The 25162-nt window shown below is 41.4% G+C and overlaps 1 protein-coding gene across 3 annotated transcripts in view; it reads left to right on the plus strand.

The window, feature by feature from the left end:
- The window catches only part of LOC130174695 (neural cell adhesion molecule L1.1-like), a 51969-nt gene that overhangs the window by 18326 nt on the left and 8481 nt on the right, over positions 1-25162 (plus strand). For 2 of the 3 annotated variants that reach the window (XM_056384798.1, XM_056384799.1), the window contains exons 2-24: positions 1149-1553; positions 4319-4333; positions 5687-5789; positions 7070-7239; positions 8790-8912; positions 10097-10267; positions 10793-10907; positions 12581-12765; positions 13736-13867; positions 14303-14446; positions 14540-14651; positions 16878-17038; positions 17188-17347; positions 17933-18060; positions 18190-18291; positions 19195-19401; positions 19694-19764; positions 20616-20841; positions 21313-21419; positions 22026-22293; positions 23014-23136; positions 24003-24182; positions 24280-24393. In XM_056384798.1, coding sequence (XP_056240773.1) covers positions 1418-1553; positions 4319-4333; positions 5687-5789; positions 7070-7239; positions 8790-8912; positions 10097-10267; positions 10793-10907; positions 12581-12765; positions 13736-13867; positions 14303-14446; positions 14540-14651; positions 16878-17038; positions 17188-17347; positions 17933-18060; positions 18190-18291; positions 19195-19401; positions 19694-19764; positions 20616-20841; positions 21313-21419; positions 22026-22293; positions 23014-23136; positions 24003-24182; positions 24280-24393 — 3253 coding nt within the window. In that variant the 5' untranslated portion in view covers positions 1149-1417. The remainder of the gene's footprint in view (positions 1-1148; positions 1554-4318; positions 4334-5686; positions 5790-7069; positions 7240-8789; positions 8913-10096; positions 10268-10792; positions 10908-12580; positions 12766-13735; positions 13868-14302; positions 14447-14539; positions 14652-16877; positions 17039-17187; positions 17348-17932; positions 18061-18189; positions 18292-19194; positions 19402-19693; positions 19765-20615; positions 20842-21312; positions 21420-22025; positions 22294-23013; positions 23137-24002; positions 24183-24279; positions 24394-25162) is intronic. The other variant, XM_056384800.1, reaches the window with a different exon arrangement.

Raw genomic sequence — 25162 nt, forward strand, 5'->3', positions numbered from 1 at the left:
TTTTGTATCTCTAATTTTCAGATGCATCGTAGTCGGTTGTGACCTGAATGAAGTAATGCCTCCTTGAAATTAGGTTAATTTGCAACAACAAGTAAATCCTGATGCTGCTTGGATAAAGTTTTCTGAGAGAGACACAGTCGTGGGTCTGAGAATGCAGAATCTCTCTTTGCTTATTTTCTCATCAGAGAGAACCCCTGGCTTTTATTTCATTACCGTTTGGTTTCTTAAAAATATTCCCATAAACGGAGCCACTGCCTCATTTCAAGGCCTTTGAAGTGTCACAGTCGGTTATTTTTAGATTACACTGTGAGTTTTTAAAAGTGCAGAGCGGCTTTCACCAGCTTTTAGATCAACCCACTGAGGAGCGTGTAATCCCTCACTTCATGTAGAAACAAGAAAATGACCAAACTTGGAGGTTGTGAGGCTTTTGGCCCGTGTGGCCGGGCAGCGATATGAGGAAACAAAAGGGGGAAAGCCTGATCCATCTGTGCCTGCTTTCACCACCCCCACCCCCACCACCTCCTCCCACCCCACCCCGACACTCCTGCTGTCACGGGTCAGTGTTCAGTCACCAGGCAGGGACAAAAGAGAAGATGTTGAGATGAATGGAAATGCAGCTGATGTGGCAGAAATACACACACACACACAATCTGTCTTTGTAATGTCATTAGCAGAGAAGATGTTTCCTGCTGCTTTGATCTGATCTTGTCTTTATCAGATGACCCGATCCCTTCATCTTTGACACACACACACACACACACACACACACACACACACACACACACACACACACATACATACATACAAACACAGGCTTCCATTGTCTTATATTTTTGTGAAATATTTGGGCTCCAAACTGTGATTAAATATTACAATTAATTTATAACATCACACACACCCTGGAGTTAATTGAGATTTTTTTCATTTGTAGGTCAATATTAAATAAAATTTCCCCCTTCAGAATATATTAATATTCGTCTTGTTCTGAGATGATCTATGTTTGTTGAAATTAATGATCTCTTTGCTTTCTTTTCTTCTCTCTCCCTGTCCTGTGCGCCCTCCCTTCCTCCCCCCTCATCCATCCTTTGTTCTCTGGGTCAATCCTCTCTCTCTCCTCTCCCCCCTTCTCCTTACTCTCCCCTCCACAGACAGTCGGCAGCCGGAGACGGGACAGTGGACCTGACAGTGAGAGGCAGAGAGCCTCACTCAGAGCCTCAGTGTGAAAGCGACACACACCCACCAACTTAAAACACACCGTTGTTTACTCCTCTCCGCTCTCCGGAGGGTCTGGGAGGTCCCTGGAGTGTGTGTCTGGTCGGGCGCACAAGCTGGGGAGCGTGTGTGTGTGTGTGCGTATTTTTTTATGTGTTGATGAGTGTGTGGGTGTCTTGCGTCACTTTTGATGGGACATTGAGAGATGTGTGTGTCACAGCGTCGGTGGATGGGCTATAGGGGGCCGAGCTCCCCCGCCCTCCCCCTGATCCTCCTCCTCCTCCCTCTGTCCTTCCTCACGCCTCCATTCGCTCAGGGAGCCATCCACATCCCCAAAGACTGTGAGTACTCCTCCACTGTAAACAACTCAATGGAAATATAGAGTTGTAATGTGGGAGGAAGTGTTTTTCCCCAACTCTGTATTCCTGTTCTGTAAAGGGCAGGTGTGTGTGGATCCAAATGCAGAGAGAGTCAGGCACAAGTACAATGTCCGAAATCCAAATCTTTAATCCAAGAAACGTAGCAGAGGTCAAAATACCAAAAAGACAGTCAAACCAGGCAAAAGGGCAGATCAGGAACAGGCAGAATCGAGGGTCACAAAAATACCAAAAACAGATCATACACAGGGAATCAAACAGGACTTAAACGCGAGAGAGCTTGAACACTAGGGTAACAAAGACAATCTGGCAAAGACATGAGAAATGAGGCGGGGTTTAAATACACAGGAAACAAGACACAGGTGAAAGACATTAGGCCGGAGACAGCAATCAAAACAGGAGGGAAAAACCAGGAAGTAAAACAAACAGCAACACAACAGAACCAAGACTTCAAAATAAAACAGGAAATGCCAATAAAATGAATACAGATCCTGACATGTTCCAGATTTTCTATTTAAACGATTTCCTTAATACATCAGTTAACATGTAAAGACTGGGCGCGCTCGCACTAGTTTTAATTACTTCAGCTTCACTTTTGAGAAATGTGTCTCCTCTGTCAGTTTGGCAGATGATTCTAAATGCTAAATACCCATGAGCATTGGGAGCTGTTACTATGGCGACAAGGTCGGTCAGAGGTGAGAGTAGGAGCAGTAGTGACCTCAAGACCTTTGTTGTAGAATTTGCAAATCAAAACACAGCACATAGCTGCTAAATTCAATGAAATTTGGCTTTGATTTAATTAAAGCTGCTGATTGTAAAATCAATTTTCTCAACCGTAAAACTTTTAGCTTTCATCTGCCACAACCTTTTTTTATCACGCAACACAGTTGTTAATCTCCTGCACTGTTAATTCGGCCAGGAGAGTTTTGCATTGATCCAAGCCTTTAAGTGTCCCAGCTGTCAGTCATGTAAACACTGTCTCTGAGAAAATACACAGGACTTTCACCTCTGGATCCAGGGGCGTCTGAACCAGCTTGTCTCACTTGGCAGCTCCACACATGTTCAAACATTCACACTGTGGTCTCGGGTCGAGAGTTACAACCATAAAGACGCAGTATGGCCTTGAGTTACTATTGCTGTGCCCGTCTAGCTTTCCCCTCGGACGGCAACATTTACCGTTGAAATTCATATACATTTTTAAGCAGTTGGCTAAAACTGTCACTATGGAACTTCTTCCAGCTGATTCGCTTCAAAATGAAAACTCACTGCAACCTTCATACCGAATATAATGCTAAAATAATGAGTTTGCATATTGTTTCTATTTTTCAACACCATAGGCCTATATGACGATGACGATGAACCAATGTGTTTGGTAAATGTAGTTAACTCGGTTTTGTTGGGGGTTGCTACAGTGTGAACTTTCCTAAGCGATATTAAAAGCAGGACTTTAGCTTAAACTCTGATTTAGTTGCATCTTTGCCCCCTGCACAGTGCTTCCTGAGAAGAGGATTTTTCTAACATAAACCTGTAGTCCCCCATAATAATGTAGTTGGCTAATGATATTCTCCTTCGCTTTTGAAAGCACTGAGAAATGTGTTGCTAAGCTATGATTAAACAAACACGGTTCAGGGAAGGGGTTTAGCAAATGGTCAAAACTTTCAAAGGAGTTCATGGACACCAATGATCCTAGTGAATGGTTGCCATGGTTATCGTTCCGACAAATATTTGCCCAGGCCGTTAGGTTTGGAAATGAACTACAAGGTCATACCAGTACTTTAAACCATCTGCAGAGTATACTGCAGTATTTCAATTTTTCCATTCACGGTTTTCAGCATCAGGTTAAACCTGTAGTGCAGTATGAAAGTACACATGCATTATCACAAGGTATGTTTTACAAAAATAGAAGTAAGCTAAACATCATGATGTTTTTTGTTTCGAGCAAATACTGCTGAAATGAAACAAAACAGGAAATAATTGTTATTGTCAGTGAAGTTTTCCTTCTTCCTCATCTTGTTCATTTATCTGCAATTATCTGTGTTTGCTCTGGTCTTTGTTTGAAATGGTCCTGAAAATGTGGTCTTAACAAACTTAACATTTAAACAGGTTCACCTAAGCACAGACATAAATACACTTATCCACACAATCAGGTTAGAATGATCTCTGGCCCCAGAGCAAGTTCAAAGGTCAGCAGGCTTAGCCAGGATGGTCCCAGAGGAGAGGAAGAGGGGATGAGAGGAGGAGTCAGGTTCAGTTCGACCTTCAGCCGACGACCTTCTCCTCTGGGCGGGGCAGGGAGAGGAAGACGTAGAGGAAAACGAGAAGAAGTGAGGGAATGGACGGAGGATGTACATGAGAGGGTTAATAGATGGATGAAGGAAGACAGGGAAGGTGAAGAGATGAGCGGAGAGGAGAGGAGAAAGAAAAATGAAGGGACAGATGGCTGGAGAGGGAGATGCAAAGGAGAAAAAAGAGGGGCATTATGTAAATTGATCCGGGACGCCAGCGAGTCTGAGTCAGAAAACTGAGAGGAAGGCAGATCCTTTAGACGAGTCATTATAATGTCAACGTTATTTAGAATCAAGGAAAGTCAATAAATATTCTCTTTAATCTGCCATCAACATCAGCATCTATTTTATCAGCTCAGTGTGACTCTACAGCATTTTAAACTTGCCCTTGTCTAAGTGTTTTCTTTTCTGCTCTCCTTCCACTGCTTTCGCATGGACAAACAGATAAAGTGCATAACAGTAAGTGACTCTCCTTGTTGTGACAATGAAGAAGTTTTTGTGTGTGTGTGTGTGTGTGTGTGTGAACTTGTGTGTGATGGCTCTCTCTTGATTGCTAACATCACAGACACTTCATTCCCACACACCTGTCATACAGATGATGGAGGCCGTCAGTCCAGTCTGTTGTACTGTTGCTGCTTCGCTGCTGACTGTTCGTCCTCCATCATCTGTCCCTGCAGCCTCACAGTCACACAGTGAATCCCCATTCACCAATACTTGTCTTGATTTCATGTGTCAGATGGGTGGATTTTGGAGAAATAGAGTCTCACAGCAAATAATTCCTCTGCAGAGGGAGGGGTATGTAGTTATGAGCCCCCCCACAAATTTAGCAAGCTGTTTCCCTCTGCATCCACTCATTCAGCTAAGCTAATATTTAGCGTAGAGTATGAGATTGGTATCGATCTTCTCATCTACCTCTCAGCAAAAATTGAATACTCTAAAATGTCTCAATCGGAGTCACAATGTTACCACAAGGAAACAATAAAATCATAAACCCTTTTGTTTTTCTTTTTCTTTTTTTTTCTGCACTGTTCTGTGTGCAGATCTGACTGACTGTGTTCGTCACAGACTGCAGGTTAACTGTGGTTTTCTTCATTTCTATCACACTTTCAACAAGCTCACTCATTTCCAAGTCCCTTAGCCAGGCACTTAGAGCAGGATGTGGTTACAATCCATTATATGCTGTTGATTTACTATGCAGGTTTTACTGTAATGATCAAACTAGAAATTTGATATGAATCATTTAGTCCTTTTGCAAACTTTGTATTTAGCCCAGCAGCTTTAATGAGATGGAGAAAACTAGCAAAAACAAATGGTAGGTATTCTCATTTCATACAGTAACGTTAACAGTACTAATACTGTACAGACCGTGCTTATGTCTAAAGCACTGAAATAAAGAGAGACTGAATGAGTGATGAGATTAACACTAGTTAACTAGTTTGGTAAGAGTAAAGGATAATCGGTTTATAGTTAGTTCAAAGTAAATGATTGGAATAGATAACTAGTTAAAAGTAAATCTCTAAAAATAAACTAAAAATATTGTTTGACGTCAGTTTGAAATCAGTTGAAATGAACACATTTGGAACACGTGGGTGGCGTTGATGAAGGGTTATTGGAGTTCATCTGACAGGGCCGTGGGCCACGTCAGACAATCAGGTTGGGAAACATTGATGTAGATCAATGGAGGTCTGGTCTCCCGATAAAGAAGAATGCCTGGACGTGTATTTGCTTGGCTGTACTCAGTGGTAATTACTGTACGATCAGTTGTACATCCCAGAGTATTTCATTACTGTGTGTGTGTGTGTGTGTGTTCAGTGTCACAGCCTCCAGTGCTGACGGAGATGCCGACATCGTACACAGCCTTTTCTCAAGAGGACATTAATCTGCCCTGTGAGGCCACTGGTAACCCAACACCCATGTACGTACAACAGCGAGACCTGGGTTTCATTTACCCAGCGTGTGTGTGTGTGTGTGTGTGTGTGTGTGTGTGTGGGTGTGTGTGTGGGTGCGTGTGGGTGTGTGTGTGTGTGTTTGTTTGTACAAATATAATGGACAAACAAGACATATGCATGTGTCTGGCTGTTTGTCCATTTTCTCCCTCAGGCCTTTCTGTTGGCATGGATATAAATGTACCTCTAATGAAATCACAGCAATAACAAAATAATCTCTCTTCCTTTCCATATCTCTTGTCTTTTTTCTTTTCCTCCCACTCCTCCCTCCTGCTCTCTCTCTTACCTCCTTCCTCTCTCTCTCTCTTAAACTTCACTTTTTCTGTTTTGGAGGATAAGGCTGGTGATGTATATTTTTGTGTCCACAAATCTGAGGACAAGACTTAAACCAACAATGTCTTAGTCCATCTCTCCGCAGCCCATGGATTCCTACTGAGAACATAATAATAAGACATAAATTTAAACACCTCACAAATAGTTTTGTTTAAAAAAAAACACACAAAAGAGGCTCAGTAATTTCCTAAAATCTCTGGTTACAAGTGCATCTGTTGAGGACTATTTTCAGCAGCGGATTAATCCACATTTGGTGCTTTAGTGAGTATTGCAGTATGTGTGTTCATGATGATGAAAGAATACCCAATAGAGTGGCTCGCTGATGTGTTTTTTACAGTTTTGGGACAACAATTAAGCTCTATGGCACAGAGGAATAAAATATAAGGCTTTGGAAACACAAAACTTCACAGGATTTGTTGACAAAAAGAGACTAAGACGTCATATCCTTTAAGCTTTTCCACAAAGACAACAGCAAAAAATACTACCAATAATCAGGAACATTGTATAAACTTTAAAGGGATAGTTTGGGTTATTTGACGTGGGGTTGTGTGAGGTTGTCATGTCTGCATCTGTGTGTAGGCATACAGTAGTTCAGCGGTTGAGAAAAATGGGTGCAGCTTTGTTACAGCACAAGTGAAAAAGAGGATGTGGATTAATCCGCCACCGAAAATAAAACAAATGCAATATTTCCTCCTCTTTGAATAACTTTTGATGAAAAATACATTTAAGTTATTTTGTTGTTGCCATAAAAACGAATTTACTGTCTTAATCTGTTGTTAAAATAAAAACTTTTAATCCCTTGTATTGTCATTGACCACAAGATCTAAATACCTAATATTTAGATCCTCACACTCGTAGTCAAATTGTCTTTTAAATGCTGTTGATGTGGTGAAAAACTTTCCCTTCCTGTCTCTAGTTTCCGGTGGATAAAGGACGGTAAGGAGTTTGGCTTCGAGCGTAAAGGATCTGGGACATTGCAAGCTGAAGACGACGAGCCCCTCGACACGTACGAAGGCTTCTACCGCTGCTACGCTTCCAACAACCTCGGGACTGCCATGACACAAACCGTACACGTCATCGTGGAGCGTGAGTCACACACACACACACACACACACACACACACACTACTGTATAACACATGTTGATTCATAGATAAATGAAATGTTATGAAAGATGTACAGTAAGACACACACACACACACACTTCCCTCTCTGTCTAGCTCTTCTTCTCTCTCCTACACACACATAAACACTCCAGTGACTCAGTGAGGTTGACTGGGGCCACCTGTTCTGCTCTCTCATCTCTTGTTACCGTGGCAACCATTTCCTGGAGACAGAGCGGTGACGTCACCCAATCGGGAGGGTGCACAGACTGTAACAGATACACAGTAGTTAGAGCAGAGAGATAGACAAAGTACAGGACAGTAGCGTAGTATCAGCTGCACAAACATCCTACTGTTCTCTCTGTAATTTTTTACAGTTTCTGTTTGAATAAAAATGATTGAATCTATTTCTAAAGTTAATGTTGTCGGAAAAAGACAAAAATAAACATTACACATGTAAATAAACATTATTTGTCATAAAGTATCAGGTCTAGCAAAGCAAGATACATTAATACAAATTTCAATACAAGTTTCAAATCACTTTTTTTCTGTGCTAAATGTTATTTATTAAAAATAGAAGAAGAAGGTTTTGCAGCAGCAATGATGTGATCCCTCACTGGCTTCCCACCTGTGAACACATTATATTCTTGCAGCTGTGTACAGCACAACTGCTCCAATAGACCCACAGCTCTCTGTCTGTTCAGCAGCAAACAGCAGACAGACAAAGTCAGCGAGCAGCTGGTGAACACAGTGGAGCATTTAGCAGCTAAATAGCCAGATATTTCCCTCAGGAGCTGGTGGAGACCAAACACAGAGCTAAAAGAGAGGGAATACTCATCAGGTGGACACAACATCGCTCCAAAGGAATGATAATGTTACTCTGTCTACTGGATTTGTAAACAGGAAACTGTATCCTTGTTTGCTATATAGAAAAATCAATTAATGCAGAGTAAACCTCAGGACGTGAAAAGGTGAGACGAATCACATTATGATGTAGAATAGACTGGGACTTCTACATGTAATGCATCTCTCATTTCACTGCCCCTGTGATTATGAATAATCCCAGCATTGTTTGTGAAACCCTCCCCTCCCCTCTGCCATTAACATCCCTGCTATTTCCTTTGATCAATAGTGTTACGGCAACTGTGAAGCAGTAAATGCTGCGTACAGTATCCAGTATGAAATCAACCTGTACTCAGAAAGCTGGCTTGATGTTAGCTGAAATAGAACTGTAAGCACTGACTCATTGCAGGTTCCCTGCAGCATCTTACTGCATCATCACTGCTTCCTGAACTAAACTGTTCCTGAGACCGAGACTGTAAAAACAACAGGGAGAAAAAAAGCAACCACTGATGTGTTAAAAGGGCACAGGGTGATTTTTCTTGTCCTTCTTTAGTGAATCAACAGGGAGCTCATCAGATAAAGTCACAGTGAGAGTCAGTTCAACGTGTAAGATGTCCTGATGCATTGATGATGTGTGATGTGAGCTGAAGTTCTTAACTAACAATTTGCTTTTGTGTTTTTTTTTTTTTAGCTCAACCGGTTCTTCAAAAACAGCAGAAAGTACGTAAGCGAGCGTACGAGGGAGAGAGCATCGTCCTGTCCTGCAACCCTCCAGAAAGCTCCACTCCTCCGCACATCCACTGGATGGACAAGAGTGAGTCTGTCTTTCATCTCGGCTTCGTGCCATCTGTCCAGTTTATTAGCTGCTATTGTAACTGGTTTCATGTGGTTTCATGGTAATTTCATGATAATTGAAGTCCATACAGTCATTAAGAAGGGATTAAAAATGCAATAAATAAGATGTTAAAAAAGGGTCACATTGATAAAAGGTTTGTCTAAAATATATCAGTTTTGAAATCATTTTTGGATGGAAATTAAATGCCGTTGATGTGAGGCTTTGTTTTATTTTGGAGAGAAACGAGTCACATGACCAGAAGCGAATGGTATGACCGTGGCATTGTGCATGAATGCAGAGGAGGGATGTGCGGCTCCAAAAATGACGCACACGCCCGTTGTATTTGATTTGTTATATTTGTGTATAATGCTGTCGGTGTGCTTTATACGGACAATGTGTGACCTTTTCCGTATTTTCATCTGATTTGATTTCTGTTGTGTCAACATGGTTTGGCTTGATATGTGATGGACACCAGCTTAACATGTTATAGAGCTGCTTATAGAGACACTTAAGAGACTTTAAAACAACGCAGAGACGTGTGTTTTGAACTTTTATGTTTTTTTTCTTGCAGTTTTCACTGTCATCGGATGTTTAATGAGAAAGAGAAATAGAAAATTATTTGGTGGACCAGTGTAGCTACAGGGACGGTCAGACATTTTATCTGTATCTGTCTGTCTCTAAAATCTCCGCCCCGTTGGAAGGATTTGCATCGCACTGCTGCATTGCAGACCATTTCCACTCAAACTAATGAATGCATCACTGTTAAGCTGATGACTCTTTATATTTTTTTTCATTTTTTATATGTCCTTTTCTCCCTCCCTCTCCCTCTCTCTCTCTCTCTCTGCCCGCCTGTCTCATCCTGATGAAATAGTACCTTTTAAGTTGTCAATTTTGTTAAAGTCAGACTTGAAAGCCACGACTGAAGTGCTCTCAAGAGTGTTCCCCTCAATCTGAAGAGAAAAAAAAAGCTTTTTGCTTTACTGGTACATGTTTAGGAAACTAACAGCGTTTCTGTACCATAGCTGCACACAACATGTTACAGTACATCAAAGAGGAAAGAATATATCACATCCTTGTTTTCAATTGGCTGTGTGTGTGTGTGTGTGTGTGTGTGTGTGTGTGTGTGTGTGTGTGTGTGTGTGTGTGTGTCTTGTTTGTCTCAGGGATGGTGCACATCAAGCAGAGTGACAGAGTGATGGTCGGCCTGGACGGGAACTTGTACTTTTCTAATCTTCTGAGGAGCGACAGCAGGGACGACTACATCTGCAACGCCCAGTATTCAGCAGCCAGGACCATCCTCCCCGAGACTGCTGTTACCCTCACTGTCATACCCAGTGAGTACACACACAAACACACACTGCAAACCCATAAACCCCCACAAGAAGCGCTGGGTTTATTTAAGACTTAACGGACAGAACCATGAGGAACCACAGCAAATTATTTGTTTTGTCAATATTGCATAAAGATTACAGAAGTAATGAAAAACCCAAATTAAGCTTCCAGAGCAGCTTCAGTTCTTCTTGTACAGCATTCTCCCAAAAGATATTCCTCATGTGGTGTTTTGCTGATGGTGTCAGAGTGTTACAGTCCAAATCTCCCTGTCGGGACCTGCTCAGCATTTTTACAGCCTACATCACAGAGCACAAATAGGACGTACACTGATGATTTAGTACTGCACTCCCATAAAGTTAGGGGGCTGAAAAAAAAGAGGGTTTTTTTATCTTGATTGTCAAAATCAAAGCAATGGAAGCCGAGATGTCCTGACTTTTAATCAAACCTCCAAATCAATGCTCTCTCTCTCTCTCTCTCTCTCTCTCTCTCTCTCTCTCTCTCTCTCTTCTCTCTCTCTCTCTCTCCAGGTAATGACGTTGCTAATGGTAGAAAACCCCATCTCTTTCTCCCCATTGGCACCCACAGCACAGTGAACACCCTCAGGGGTCGTAGCATCACCCTAGAGTGCATCCCCAAAGGCCTGTAAGGATCTCACTTTGCATTTCCATAGAAGTGTGTGTGCGGCCATTTCAGTGTGTGTGTGTGTGTGTGTGTATGTGCAAGTTGTCTGATATGCACCCTATCACCTTCACACAAACTCATTCATTCACCATCTTTTATTTCGAGCAGTAACATGTGACCTGTTGAAGGAATGACGATGTGAAATTTCACTTCAGAAGTCTGACAACAGGTTGTATGACACCCTGTGTGTGTGTGTGTGTGTGTGTGTGTGTGTGTGTGTGTGTGTGTGTGTGTGTGTGTGTGTCCTGGTTCTGCAGTGAGTGTGTGCCTGGACTGTGTGCTGCTGCACATGCATGAACCAAACTCAGCCCTTTTCACCTAAAGCAAAAGGTGAAGGTGAACATAGATCAGAGGGTGTGGTGATCAGTAGATACACTCTCAGCCAGTTGCATCATCACTGTGAAACAGCTGAGCCAATCACAGTGACACATAACAAATTAAGTATTGGTTTTATAAACCACAAATAGAAAGTACAGAGGCCCTGAGAGGTAAGTGATTTTTTTTCTTTTGCCAGGATTTTTCCTCAGAGTTTTTTTAATGTCATCTGTGAAAACAGACTGACTTTTTTCCAGGTTTATTTTTATAAGTTGAAAACAAAATATCAAAAGTTGTTTCAGTTTTCCCTCAGATCTTGTTTTCACAGATGAAAAAAGAAAAGCCCTGCCAAAAAACATTTTCACTTGCCTTTCATTGCTTCCATACAAAAGGCAGCTGGTAAATTAAAACCAGTTTGGTGAATCAGATGAATTAACAGAGATTTAATAACATGTGTGTCCTGTTGCCTTCAGATGTTTACACAGTATACACACATTGGAAGAATTACTTTTATTCTGTAAGACACAAAACACAAAAACAGACAGACAAACAGGCCAAGTGGGATCCTTTTCACTGGAAACACTCTTATGCAGCGTTTCCTGAAAAGGACGTTTCACAACATTAACAATCACATCATTCCTGTCATAGTGACCCAGCCAAGGACAGTGTTCCCACCAGATCGCTTGCATAAATGTCAGATAACAAGCACTTAACGAACCCCTCGACAGGTGGTAACACTCTCAAACTTGACAGCAAGTCGGGCAATGAACTCCAACACGAAGACAAAACACGTGTTAAACCACAGATCATAATTTCACTCACACGTGTCGGGGTCAAAGGTTGAGCCTGACACTTCATTATTGGCTTTGGAAATAGTAGTTTGATATTTTGTGTGACACCGAATAAGGACTGAAGATCCTGGTTCTTCATGCGCACTCACACACACACACACACACACACACACACACACACACACACTCAGACACAGGTTTCCTTCCTTTTTATTAAATCACTTCATATCTCTTCTGTTTCAGTGCTGTTTTGTGTTCGCTTTAATTATCCTTCTTCCCCCCTGATAGTTCCGTCTCCATGGCGATAAATGGAGTGTCATTAACATTTTTCCATAACGATGACACGGGGTATTGCACCGTTAACAAGATCATCTGTGTTCATTCAACTCTAATTTCCTCCATATCGCTCTCGATCGATCAATCTCTTTCCACCGCTCCTCCCTCTGTGATCAATCCTCTCTCACAGTCACATCCATCTTTCAGTTTTTCTCTTTCCTCTTGTCGTCCTAACCTCTTGTCTGTCTGCAGACCCACGCCCAAGGTGGAATGGAAGAAGAAGGACGGCAGCCTGGATGAAACAAGCGGCCTGGTGGAAAACAACGGCCGCTGGCTTCACTTCAACAGCATCAGCCAGAGCGATGACGGAGAGTATGAGTGTAGAGCCTCCAACCTCCATGGCTCCATCACACACTCCTTCACTGTCACTGTGGAAGGTAGGCTGCTCCACACACAGGAACACACACACATGATGGGACTGGACATGTTGGTGTACATGTGTCATTTTATCATCAGTGAGTCACTGATATGTGTGTTTTATGTTACTTATCGGTATTCTGCTATATGTATTCATGATTAATTCAATTAAAGTGAGCTATTTGTGTACTTTAGTATATTAATGATACATAATTAGTAAAGCTTTATATCCTTAACTTTATTGTACTTGACTGTGCTATTCTGAGATATCCAACAGTGGACTATTTTACCTTGTACTTTGTCACCTTGTTCGACTATTTATTATTCAATTTTTTTTTATTCAATTATATTTCTGCATAATGAGTACTTTTACTTTTTAAACTTTATTTTGCTGATAATACTTCATCACATTTATCTGAGTAATACTTTAAATCCAGGATCTCTTGTGTTTTTACAATCAAACAAAGAGCACACTGTTCTTTCTCTGCTGATGCTGAACTTATTTTTCAGTAATGAATTAAATCTGAATTGATCATATTATCACAGCTAATTTAACAATGATATAGTAATAATAATAATAATAATAATAATAATAATAATAATAATAATAATAATAATAATAATAATAATAATAATAATAATGATGATAATAATGATAATAATAATAATAATAATGATAATGATATAGTAGTAATAATAATAATAATAATGATGATAATAATAATAATAATAATAATGATAATGATATAGTAGTAATAATAATGATAATGATAATAATAATAATAATAATAATAATAATGATATAGTAGTAATAATAATAATAATGATGATAATAATGATAATAATAATAATAATAATTTTTAAAGAGTTTTAATTCTTGATGATTGCTTTGCTTTCATGTTTTTTAGGTTCAACCCTTTTAATCTAATTGTTAAATCAACAGCTCCTCAGTGACTTCAGTACATCACAGTTGCCTGTTTTGTGTTGCAGCGGCTCCTTACTGGGTGAAGGAGCCTCAGAACCTGCTGTACGCTCCCGGGGAAACTGTGCGACTGGACTGTCAGGCCGAGGGCATCCCGACCCCCAACATCACCTGGAGCATCAACGGTCAGCTGCTCTCAGGTACGACTAGTTTTTCATGTTTTCTGTATCTTCTTTTCAACTTCTGTGTTTTTTTGTTTTGTTTTTTTTCTTCAAGTAATTATGAGTTGTTGAGCTTTATCATACTCAGCGATCAGCACTTTTTACAGTGTGTTACACTCAGGAAGAGGGATGAAAAAGAAAGAAAGTAAGAAAGTAAGAAAGAAAGAAAGAAAAGAAAAGAAAGAAGGAGGGATAAAGGGATAAAGGTAGAGGAGGCGGAGCCTGTACCAGCTGCTGCTTCAACTGTTGGACAGCAGCGTCTTGTTAAACATTTCTTTGTTCAGTTTCTGTTTGACAAACTCACAGTATCATCAAATCGTTCTGTCCCACACTCGTCTTTCTAACCTTTTCACCTCCTCCATCCCCCCCCCCTCCTCTGTCTCACCCTCCCTCCCCCCTCCTCCCCTTCTGTAGAAGTGGATGACGATCCCCGTCGGAGTGTACTGGGTGGCGTGTTGAGACTGAGGGATGTTGAATTCGCTGACACCGCCGTGTATCAGTGTGAGGCCACCAACAATCATGGCTCCATTCTCCTCAACACCTACCTCTATGTCATCGGTACGTACACAGCTCGGAGTGAGGCTGTCTGTCCTCTCGGCCTGTTTCCAACACTTCATATCCTGATGTCTCTGTCTGTCCTCTGTCTCTCAGAGCTCCCTCCTCAGATCCTCTCCTCTGATCGAGTCGTGTACAAAGTCACTGAGGGCGGAGACATCAAGCTGCACTGTGAAACCTTTGGTTCTCCACGACCACACGTCACATGGTGAGACACGCTCACACACATACGCGCAGTAAAGGGATGTCGGAGAGCTCCTACTGTTTCCCGTCTGTAATCCTAAACCTTATTCCACAAGCTGCAGCCTTTATATCTTCAGGTATTTTGTGGGTTCATGTGTTATGAGCAGAGTTACTGTGGTTTACTCTTTGGTCAACTCAAGTTTCAGAAACTTTCAAATCTTCAACATTTCATTATCGCATTGTGGGATTATTAGCATAAAGTGATGTGCATGCCAGAGACACCACTTTCTAACTTATACCCATTTTACACCAGAATTAACAGGTTTTTAAACACAGGTTAAACCCTTAAAAAAGGTGATTGACTCCTTTTACTCTTCCAACTGAGTGGACATTTTACAGCAGGATTTATAGTCTGCAATGTTTTTGGATGTCATGTGACTACTCAAGTCATGTCATGTGACTTAAATATGGAAAAAGTGTTTCCATGTCACTTTTGTAAAATATTGCTTTGTCGAATAATCCTCATGTGAGTGTAAACATTGTTTTCCGACATTTGGGTTTTTTCTAAATTCAGGTGTTGACTCGTTTTTCATTCGCAGTTTCAAATTGTGCATCAAACATGTTAATGAAAACGCAGCTACTGACAGAAACGGCACCGTCATTAGTGCGATTATTTACACCTGATCTTTTCCTGCTCAGACAGTCCACACGTCTGTTCTGTGGTTACACACCCTCCCCTCAGTGCTCCTGTGTTTACACTGTTACAAGTACATGAACATCTTCACGGTGGATAAAGCTGGAACTATTTTGTTTTGTTCTGAATGTCAACAAATCTCAAGTGCAGAGCCAAACCAACACTGAATGTCTCCTACTGACAGGTTTGTCTGTGTATCACAGCCGGATGGATCTTATATACTATTAGAAAAACTGTTGCACACACACTGTAGTTTATTCTGACTCACACACACCATCCTGCTGCCCCAAATACTCACTGCAGCACCAAATGTGGATTAATTCACCACTGAAAATAGTCCCCACCAATTCTTTATTTGCTTCTGTCTGTTAAAAACCACAGCGATTCTCTGAGCCTTCTTTAAAATTAAAACCATATACTTGTAAGGATTTAAATCTTCAGTAGGAACCAGTGAGCTCAGAGCTGCTGACACAGCAGAGAAGTCAGAAAATGTTAAGGGGCGGACTAAAATACTGTCGACTGTAAAAATAAAGAATTGCAGCAGCTTTATGATCGTATGCTGGATTTTTATCAGTCCCTGCCGTTCAGTTGTGGCCTTTACTTTGAATGGAGCAGCGCCCCCTGGTGGTTGCACTCTGTAGCTCAGCGTCCCATGCAGGGGCCGACCACACCCAGGTCTGGAGTCACAGAGCAGCGAGCAGTCAGCAGCAGTCAGCAGCAGTCAGCAGCTCTACGCCCGGTGTTGTTATACATGATTGTTATATATATGTTGATATATACGACAGAAGACACGTGAAAACAAAGTGTTTTAATGACGAGCGTGAAAGGACAGAGGTGTCAGAACAACAACAGTCCACTGTGGCTTCATTTATATGAAATTACAAATCACTACTACAGGAAGGGTCGAAGCTACTATTAACAACACTGAGTTTGTTCTTTGTGATATCTCTGGGAATTTGGGGATTCATTAATGACATGAAAAGCAGAAAATGTTTTGATATTACACACATATTTACACATGTTGTATTTTAGAGCTGATTCTGATCTTTACACTAAGAATCTTGTTTGAATTTTGGGCAAAAAATAAATAAAATAACAACAGCTTGACAAACCCAGCAGTAAAGACGATAATATAAGACAACACAGAAAATATTATTGGACAGTTAAATGAATAAATAAAATGTAAAATTATGTGATTTACCAAAACTTACCCAGGTGGGAAGGGAAAGCTCATGATCTCAGAATTTATAAAATCCTGGTTATATCTCTGTTTTCACTGTAGAGGAGCAGAAGTTGCATTGTCCAGTAACAAGAGACAGAGCTTGTGAATTTTGCAGGCCTCATACATTATGCATTTATTGATCTTCCTCTATCTACTATCCATTCACTGATGAGCCAGAAAAAACACTTCCACTGATGGAGATATCGGGATTTACTGCTGGTGCTGTCTAATGTTGGAATAAACCCTGAAAGACTCAAAGAAAGAGCTGCAGAGACACCTCTGATCAATGTACGCAAGGATCAATATGTTTTTATGTGTGTGTGTTTTCTCTGTAGGGAGGGTGAAGACATGGTTCCTCTGTTGTCGGACCCCCGTGTGTCCCTGCTGACCAATGGGACGATCGAGCTGTCCAGCGTCAGTCACGAGGACAGCGGAACGTACACCTGCTCCATCAAACACACCAATATCTCCATCAGCGCTCACCTGGAAGTCTTCAGTGAGTCACACACAGATTTTTTGGTGCCAAGACCCCAGAACCTTGTCTCGTCAGGGTGGAAATGCTTTACAGGAAAAAGTCGTGAATAAATGTAAAAAATAAAATGAAATGAAAACGCTGTTTCCTGTATTTACCTGTTTCCCCCTCAGATCAAACAGTGGTACTGGCGAGCCCCCAGGACGTGCGCACTCTCAGGGGAACCAGCGCTCTGTTGGACTGTCGCTTCTACAAAGACCCTCGGCTCAACAAATACCAAATTGTCTGGAGGATAAACGGACAAAAACTGCTGGAGTTGCCGGGCAATGACAAGTAAGGACTCACGCTGACGTGTTTGATTTCACAGCAAAACTAAAGCACATGAAGATCAGGTTGTTTGAGGCGGTTTCACCCGCTCTGTGGGAGAAGCTCAGGGAGGCGTCTGTGCACCGCTCTTTACTAAAGGTGGGGAAGTTAAGGCAAGTGTATTTATACAGAACCATTCAGACACAAGGCAATTCAAAGTGCTTTACAGAGGCATGAAAACATTAAGATGACATTAACATAGCATTTAAAACTATTTTGAATAAATAAAAATATTTAAATAAGTAATAAAATCAGGTAAGGAACTCAGGACACCATTTTAAAAGAAGTGCTGCAGTGGGGCCAGCCCTATGACTGAGTGATGATATTTCCACTGTGGTCCTTTGCTGTGTGTCATCCTTCCTCTCTCTCTCTCTCTCTCTCTCTCTTTCTCTCTCTCTCTCTCTCCAAGGAGAGCAGTGTGAGGGGACCACGTGTGGCTTTAATGGAGCAGAAGTAAATCACTGATACCATTAAACTCCTCTGTGTGTGTGTGTGTGTGTGTGTGTGTGTGTGTGTGTGTGTGTGTGTGTGTGTGTGTGTGTGTGTGTCTAGGTACACTATCTTTGAAAATGGAACCTTGAAAGTGACAAACGTCCAAACAGAAGACACAGCGGCTTATTCCTGTGAGGTCATCACTGACCTGGACAACGTGAAAGCGAGTGGCTCCATCACTGTAGTGGGTACGTCACTGTGTGTGTGTGTGTGTGTGTGTGTGTGTGTGTGTGTGTGTGTGTGTGTGTGTGTGTGTCTACTATTGTGTGTAGGTGTGACGGTTCAGTTTTAAACGCTAACTGTTTTCTGTCCCTCAGCACGACCGGACCCTCCGAAGGATCTGTCTCTGTCTGATATCGCCGACCACAGCCTCACTCTCAGCTGGATCCCGGGACAGTCCCACAACAGCCCCATCGCAGGTGCTTAACACACACAACACACACACACATGAAACATACAGCCATGTTTTTGCTAAGCTGTATTCAGTTGTCAATACAGCTGTGAGACCACATCTGTGCTGTTTCACTTACTCCTCTTCTTTTTTTTTTGTTGGTAGACATCTGTTGGCTTTAGCTCGTAGACGTTACTCTGCAGCCAGTATTAGGAAGAGAAACTTCTAGTATTGGAAGGGCAAATAGCAGCCCTCTGTCAGGCAGCTGATGAATGCCATGATCAATCAATCAATCAATCAATCAAACAGACAGGATGCATGAATTCCCTCCTGTTTACCTGTCCAAGATTCACCAAACAGTAGTTACACACCAGCTCTGCTCTGTCAGTGAAAAACTCAAAAGTTCACTCACAACAAAAAGAACAAAATTTAATGTTTTATTCTCAGGATCATGAAAAGAAACTGCTGGTTTTTTTAATCTATCTGAAATATTAAAACATGATTCATTTTCCATCCAAAGCCTGAAACTCTACACACTCTGATCATAGACAAATGTTTTGCATCTAGAAGCCATGAGCTCGCAGTTACACTGAGAGCTGTAGTGTGACCACCTTATTGAAATCCTGAGGTTGCCATATGTGAGATAGAGAAGTTCCCCTCTTTAGATACTGAACACTTCCCGCACGTTATTTTGTGATTCGTTTATGTTGATCTCCTCATTCATTCAGAAACTGTCTGTATAACTGGAATCATCTGCTGGTTATTACAAAGCTACTAACGAAGTTTTGGTGACACATGAAATGCAGTATGCAATGATTTTGCCTTATACCCTCTGGGTTACTGACCATGACCCTCTGGCATTTCTCTGACTTCTCTGCTGCTCACATTTTAAAGTGGTATCAACATCGTCATGTCTGTGTCTCTCTGTCAGTGTTCATCGTGGAGGCCCAGGAGCAGCAGCACACAGAGGAGGGGAAGTGGAGGTGGGAGGAGTGGAAGCAAGTGCCCGGGGACTTCAACCACCTGCAGCTTAACCTCCACCCCTACTGCACCTACCGCTTCCGGGTCATCGCCGTCAACGAGATTGGACCCAGCAGCCCCAGCAAGCCCTCGCAACACCACCGCTCGCCGCCTGCTGGTGAGTGACGCCAGACGCTGGAGTTGTAACACTGAATGCATTAAGATTACATCATTCTTGTCAAGAGATGAGTTGTATAGATTAAACAGCATCAGTCCAGCTGTTTCCCCCTGTTTCCGTCTTTATGCTAAGCTAAGCTAGCTGCCTGCTGGCTGTAACTCCACACTGAAAGGACAGATATGAGAGTGGTAACAATCATCTCCTCTAACTCTATCTCAAGAAAGTGAATAAGCACATTTATCAAACTATCCCTTTAACATCAGATGTTTTCTGTCTGTCTTTCTTCCTCCAGTTCCTGACTTTAACCCCACCGGTGTGCGCAGTGACTCCACAGACCCAAAGACTCTGGTCATCACATGGAATGTGAGTGCACGAGTCTGTGTGCATCGGTGTGTAAGCGCTGGTGTGTGCACGTGCATGTAGCGGTGGGAAGTAACTAAGTACAGTTACTCACGTTAATTTTATCATTAATTAATTGCCCTGTATCAACCTGCAGACAGGAACTTGTTCATCTTTCCTACGTCAAGGTGTGAGACTAAAGGGGGCGGAGCTTCTGCTGTCAGGGCACCACAGCTGTGGAACAACCTGCCTGATGAATTTAGATTAGCATAATCTGAATCTTTTTCAAAATCGCTTATAAAAACACATTTCTTTCATGAAGCTTTTGAATAATCTTTTAAATATTTCACATATTTTTGAATTGCCTATTTGTCTTTCTATTTTTATTGTGTTCTTATTTTTACCTTGAATAATTTATCTGCATGTGTTTGTTGTTTGTTTTGTTATTTTATCCATGTGAAGCACGTTGTAATCTCTGATTTTGATAAATCCGTTATAAATAAACTCTATAATGATTAAATTACATTATAATTACAGCTCTGAGTTATTTGTACCGCTAAATACTCGAGTATTTCCATTTTATGTTACTTGATACTTTTTGTACTCCAGGTCTTTATACTCCTCTACATTTCAGAGGGAAATAGTGTCTGTTTACTTCACTACATTTATTAAAATGCTTTAGTTATTAGTTATTTTAGCTGTGCAGTAAGACTATTCCTGTACTCATAAATCTCATACTCATGTCTCAAACACCAGCTGCAATAACAAAATGTTGCAACTGGTCATTTACCGTTACTTAGGTGAAAGGATCCACCTGTAGGTACATACACACCAAGGTGAATCCCAATCCCTTTTATATTCCTGTGTCTTTGCAGGAAATGGAGAAGCATTTGCATAACGGCCAGGACTTCCAGTACAAGGTGTCATGGCGGGAGGCCGGGGAGACAGGTGCACACTGGAACTACAGCTACATAAAGTCTCCGCCATTCTTGGTGAACAACACAGGAACCTATACACCGTTTGAGATCAAAGTCCAGGCCGTCAACTCGCTCGGAGAAGGACCGTCACCAGAACCTGAGATCGGACACTCTGGAGAGGACAGTACGTCACCTGAAGACTTCGGGTCTTTTACTCCAGTGACAGAGGCAGAAACATTGTGATGGGATGTTGACTTGTTGTTGGAAGGTCGCCCTCTGCTGGTGCCTTCTGAGTTCACACCTGATGTCATTCATATATTTAGTTCACTCGCCAGTTATTTAAATGTCACTGTCACAAAACTGGATGGTGCAGACCCACACATCTGATTAATTTACTTTTAATTGAATTAATTTACAAAATTCAGGAAGATATAATTTAATTGTAAAAATACACAACATAACTCATGCAGAAAGGATCCCATGGAAAAGTAGCATAGAGGACAACAATTATAACATGTTCCTCAATTTAAATTATAATGCTGTTTTGTTGAATACTTCCATATTTTTATTCTTACTGCAAGCTAACTGCTCATCCTCTCTCTCTCTCTCTCTCTCTCTCTCTCGCTCTCTCTCTCTCTCTCTCTCTCTCTCTCAGAGCCTGAGGATGCTCCCACTGGAATTGAAACTACAGTGTGGAACAGCACAGTCAGAGTCAGGTGGAACGAAGCTCAGAACATCCGAGGTCTGCTGCTGGGATACAAGGTACGGGTTACAACAACTCAGCCGCTCATCCATTATTCTCCTGAGCCAGAGAAGGAAACTGAGTTTGTTTGTTCTCTGTTGAACGACGTCAGAAACATTCTAATGTTTTCATCAGTTGTTGGTCCTGTTAGCTGCTTATTAGGAGGGATAGGTAAAAAAGATTAACATGAGCAGAGAAGAGCTGATTTTGTGATGGTTAGAGCACCACCATGTGGCCACTTTTATGATTTCACTTAAACCATGAGGCCTATAAGGAAAACGCAGTCTTCAAACAAAACTCATCATATTTTCATAATGTTTGGTACAAAATTTATTCATATTAAACAGAGAAACGTTGTTCATTTCTTTTCCTTCTGATCAGCTGCCATATTCTGGCTCATATTTCCTCACATGAGTTTAATAAATTGCCAAAATGTTTGAACTCATTTGTACATTTATGACATTCAGACATGAGGATTCACAAATAAACTCTAAGTGATCCTCCAGACTTTTAATGGCCTTTCATGTAAAGGTGACATTACAGCAACAAGGCAGGGCAGGTTTATTTGTCTCATACACAAAGACAAAACTCACTGGTCTCACTTGAAATCCCCCCCCCCCCCCAAGATCCACATCAGGAGGTTGGGTCCCCAGGTTGTTCGGGACCGGAGGTCTCTTGGAAAACTGCACCACGGAAAGGGGAAAGAGGACAGAATGGAGCGAGGGAAGGAGATGGACCGAGAGAGCAGGGAGGTGGTGGTCTACGGCCAGAAGACCTCAGCGGATGTGCCAGAGCTGCAGCTGTTTTCTCGGTATGAACTGACCGTCACTGCCTTCAACAGCAAAGGGGAGGGTCCCCACTCTGCGCCTCACCGCTTCAGCACCCCAGAGGGAGGTAAGTTTAAATGAAAAGCTGCGTTTTGGCTCATATGGTAAAGTTACAGTTAAAGTTGTTTTTTATTATATCACGAATACTGTGTGAAGTCGCACTGCATGGACAGAAACTTCGACCTTGATGCTCACATAACCGGCCACAATGTGGAGCTCGCAATGACCACAACATGTGAAATACAACTGAAGTCAACTGCTGTTCATAATGGACCTTTTGACAGCAGCCATCAGATCGTGGAGCAGCTCAAACAGCTGAGTAAAATATCTGACCTGCCAGAAATCAAACCGATCATTGACGGGTGTCGTGCTCTCCTCAGAGTGAGACTCAGTCAGTCAGACTTCAGATAGACGTCTAAATTCATCCACTTCACTGCTCAGCGGCGATGTCATTGATTGTTACCATGGTAACAGTGGTCTCAGGCCTGAGTTAGCTTGGGGTACGGTGTCTAATGTTTTTGGCTTAAAATTAGTCAGTCTTTATTTTTGCGAAACAGTCTGACTTGCATTAGACGGATCTATGAGCAATATTAAAAACTGGAGCAACATTAAAGATCAGTCTGAAATATGTTTGTGAAACCGGCCTCAGGTGTAAAACCTAGTCCGTATAGTGTGTGCCCAGCTTCTTCATCTGTAAATATTTAATTCTGCGTGTGTGTGTGTGTGTGTGTGTGTGTGTGTGTGTGTGTGTGTGTGTGTGTGTGTGTGTGTGTGTGTGTGTGTGTAGCTCCTGGTCCTCCTGCATCACTAAGGTTTGAGAGCCCGACAGAGAAATCAGTAGTCCTATACTGGACCCCTCCAGTCGAAGCCAATGGCATTCTGCTGGGATACATGGTGCAGTACGAAGAGGGTAAGGTTTTACACTGGAGTGTTTTATAAGGGACTGTACCACAATTATCGGTGTGGGGGGAGGGGTGCTGAAAATCAAGATGGAGTTAATATTTTTGTTGGCTGATCCCCGATTTAAAACTACCATACCCTACATGTAATATTAAAAAAAATATTTATATTAATGGCAAATACAGCAAATCTACTGAAATACAGACAAATAGAAAAATAAAATATAAATCTGGGATGAGAAAAAGTTTGAGAAAAAAAACCTTTCCTCAATAGGGTTGATTTTGAAATTATTAAGACGCAGAAATATCTCACAGGATTTCTCACCATAAATTAAGTTTGAGTTTGACAATAACTGAGAAAAACTCATTGTAAAAGGAGATTTATTCTGATTTGTTTTTAAATTATTTTTTAATCATCATTACATTACAGTAACAGAACAACATTTTGGTGAATAATCTTTTCATGTTCTTGTCAAGAGTTCCTACGTCCTGGAAGAGCCAATACAAATAAAAAAGAAAATTGTTGAAAATAAATTATATAAATAATGTGTGCAAACAAAACATATCAAATGACAACATAAATACATTTTATGGCAGTTAAAGTTTCTATGCATTGTTACACACCAAAACTCTCTGTATGAATCCTTGAGGTCTGAGAAATGTGTTTCACTCATTCAAACACAATTGCAATTGCACAATTTTTTTAACATTTGAAATCCTGTATTGTTTGTATTGGCACATTACTGCCACCTATGGGTCAGTGTTATAACGTAAGACCATCGGAAGAACCATGTATTTAAAAGCTGGACTTCAGTAAAGGTGCGGTAGTATCAGTGTAAGTACAGTACATGAGTGCTGGTTTGTGTTTCATCTGCAGAGGTGGAGAGCAGAGACAACCCGCTGCAGATGCAGATGGAGGTCAGTGACCCCAGCGTGACTCACATTGTGCTGGACTCTCTGGAATCCAGCAGCCATTACATCTTCAAAGTGATAGCACGCACCGCAAGTGGATACGGACTTCCCATCACACAGAGGGGCGCCACCCTGCTTGACGGAGGTGAAATTACTGTGCTTCATTTCAACGCAGTCAAGTGCTTATGTTTTGTTATTTTTTTTCATTTACATTCTTTCTTTCTTTCTTTCTTTCTTTCCAGCTCCTCCGTCGAACATCACCATAGTCCAGGGTAACACCTTACTCAACCTGAGCTGGGTGCCCGGAGAGCGAATCAGGAATCACGGCTTCCACATCTGCTACCTCAGGAAGAGCCGTGAGTTTCCTTTTCTGCTTGAAGACTCCAAGAGGGAAATGGAGGAAGAGAGGAGGATGTTACTATCAATTATTAAATAAACACATGCTTAAAAGCTTTGCATCAGTTACCCATCATTACTGCTGTATGAGGCGGAGACACCTGCAAGATCAACATCTGCCTGAGGGAGAATAGAGAGCTGCAGCGATGACGTATTTTTGTTGGCCAACCCTGATGTTAGAGTCACCATGGTTCCCTCCGCAAAAAGCCAATAGGATTTTCCCATTGTCTTTTGGCTTATTATTGGATAATCTTCACTAATAAACACCACTTTATGGTGTTTGAAGCCTAAATACAATCAGTGGAAGTAAAAACAGAGACATAAAAACTTAAAGAAATCAGGGCTGGGGTATTTGCTGTTGTATTTTATGTTGTAGAACAAAACTTGAAAATGTGATGAGCTTGTGTTTACCTCAGACGTTATTTCAGTCATCTAACAAAGAACCCAGAGACTCCCAGATGACGTAACAGGAAGTGTTAAAACGTTAATTGATTTCTAGGTTTTAAGACTCATTTCTGCAGCACTACATTATTAGGAGGCAAAATAAAGAAAAGAAGAGAAAGAAGAAGAAAAAAATCAGATGAGAATCAGGAAGAGAGTGAGAAAAATATTCAGCGCTGCAAAGTATGGCAGAGACACACAACTTTATTAATCTGACATTTGTTTGTGTGTGTGTGTGTGTGTGTGTGTGTGTGTGTGTGTGTGTGTGTGTGTGTGTGTGTGTGTGTG

The sequence above is a fragment of the Seriola aureovittata genome, chromosome 9, assembly GCF_021018895.1.
Source record: "Seriola aureovittata isolate HTS-2021-v1 ecotype China chromosome 9, ASM2101889v1, whole genome shotgun sequence".
Lineage (NCBI taxonomy): Eukaryota > Metazoa > Chordata > Actinopteri > Carangiformes > Carangidae > Seriola > Seriola aureovittata.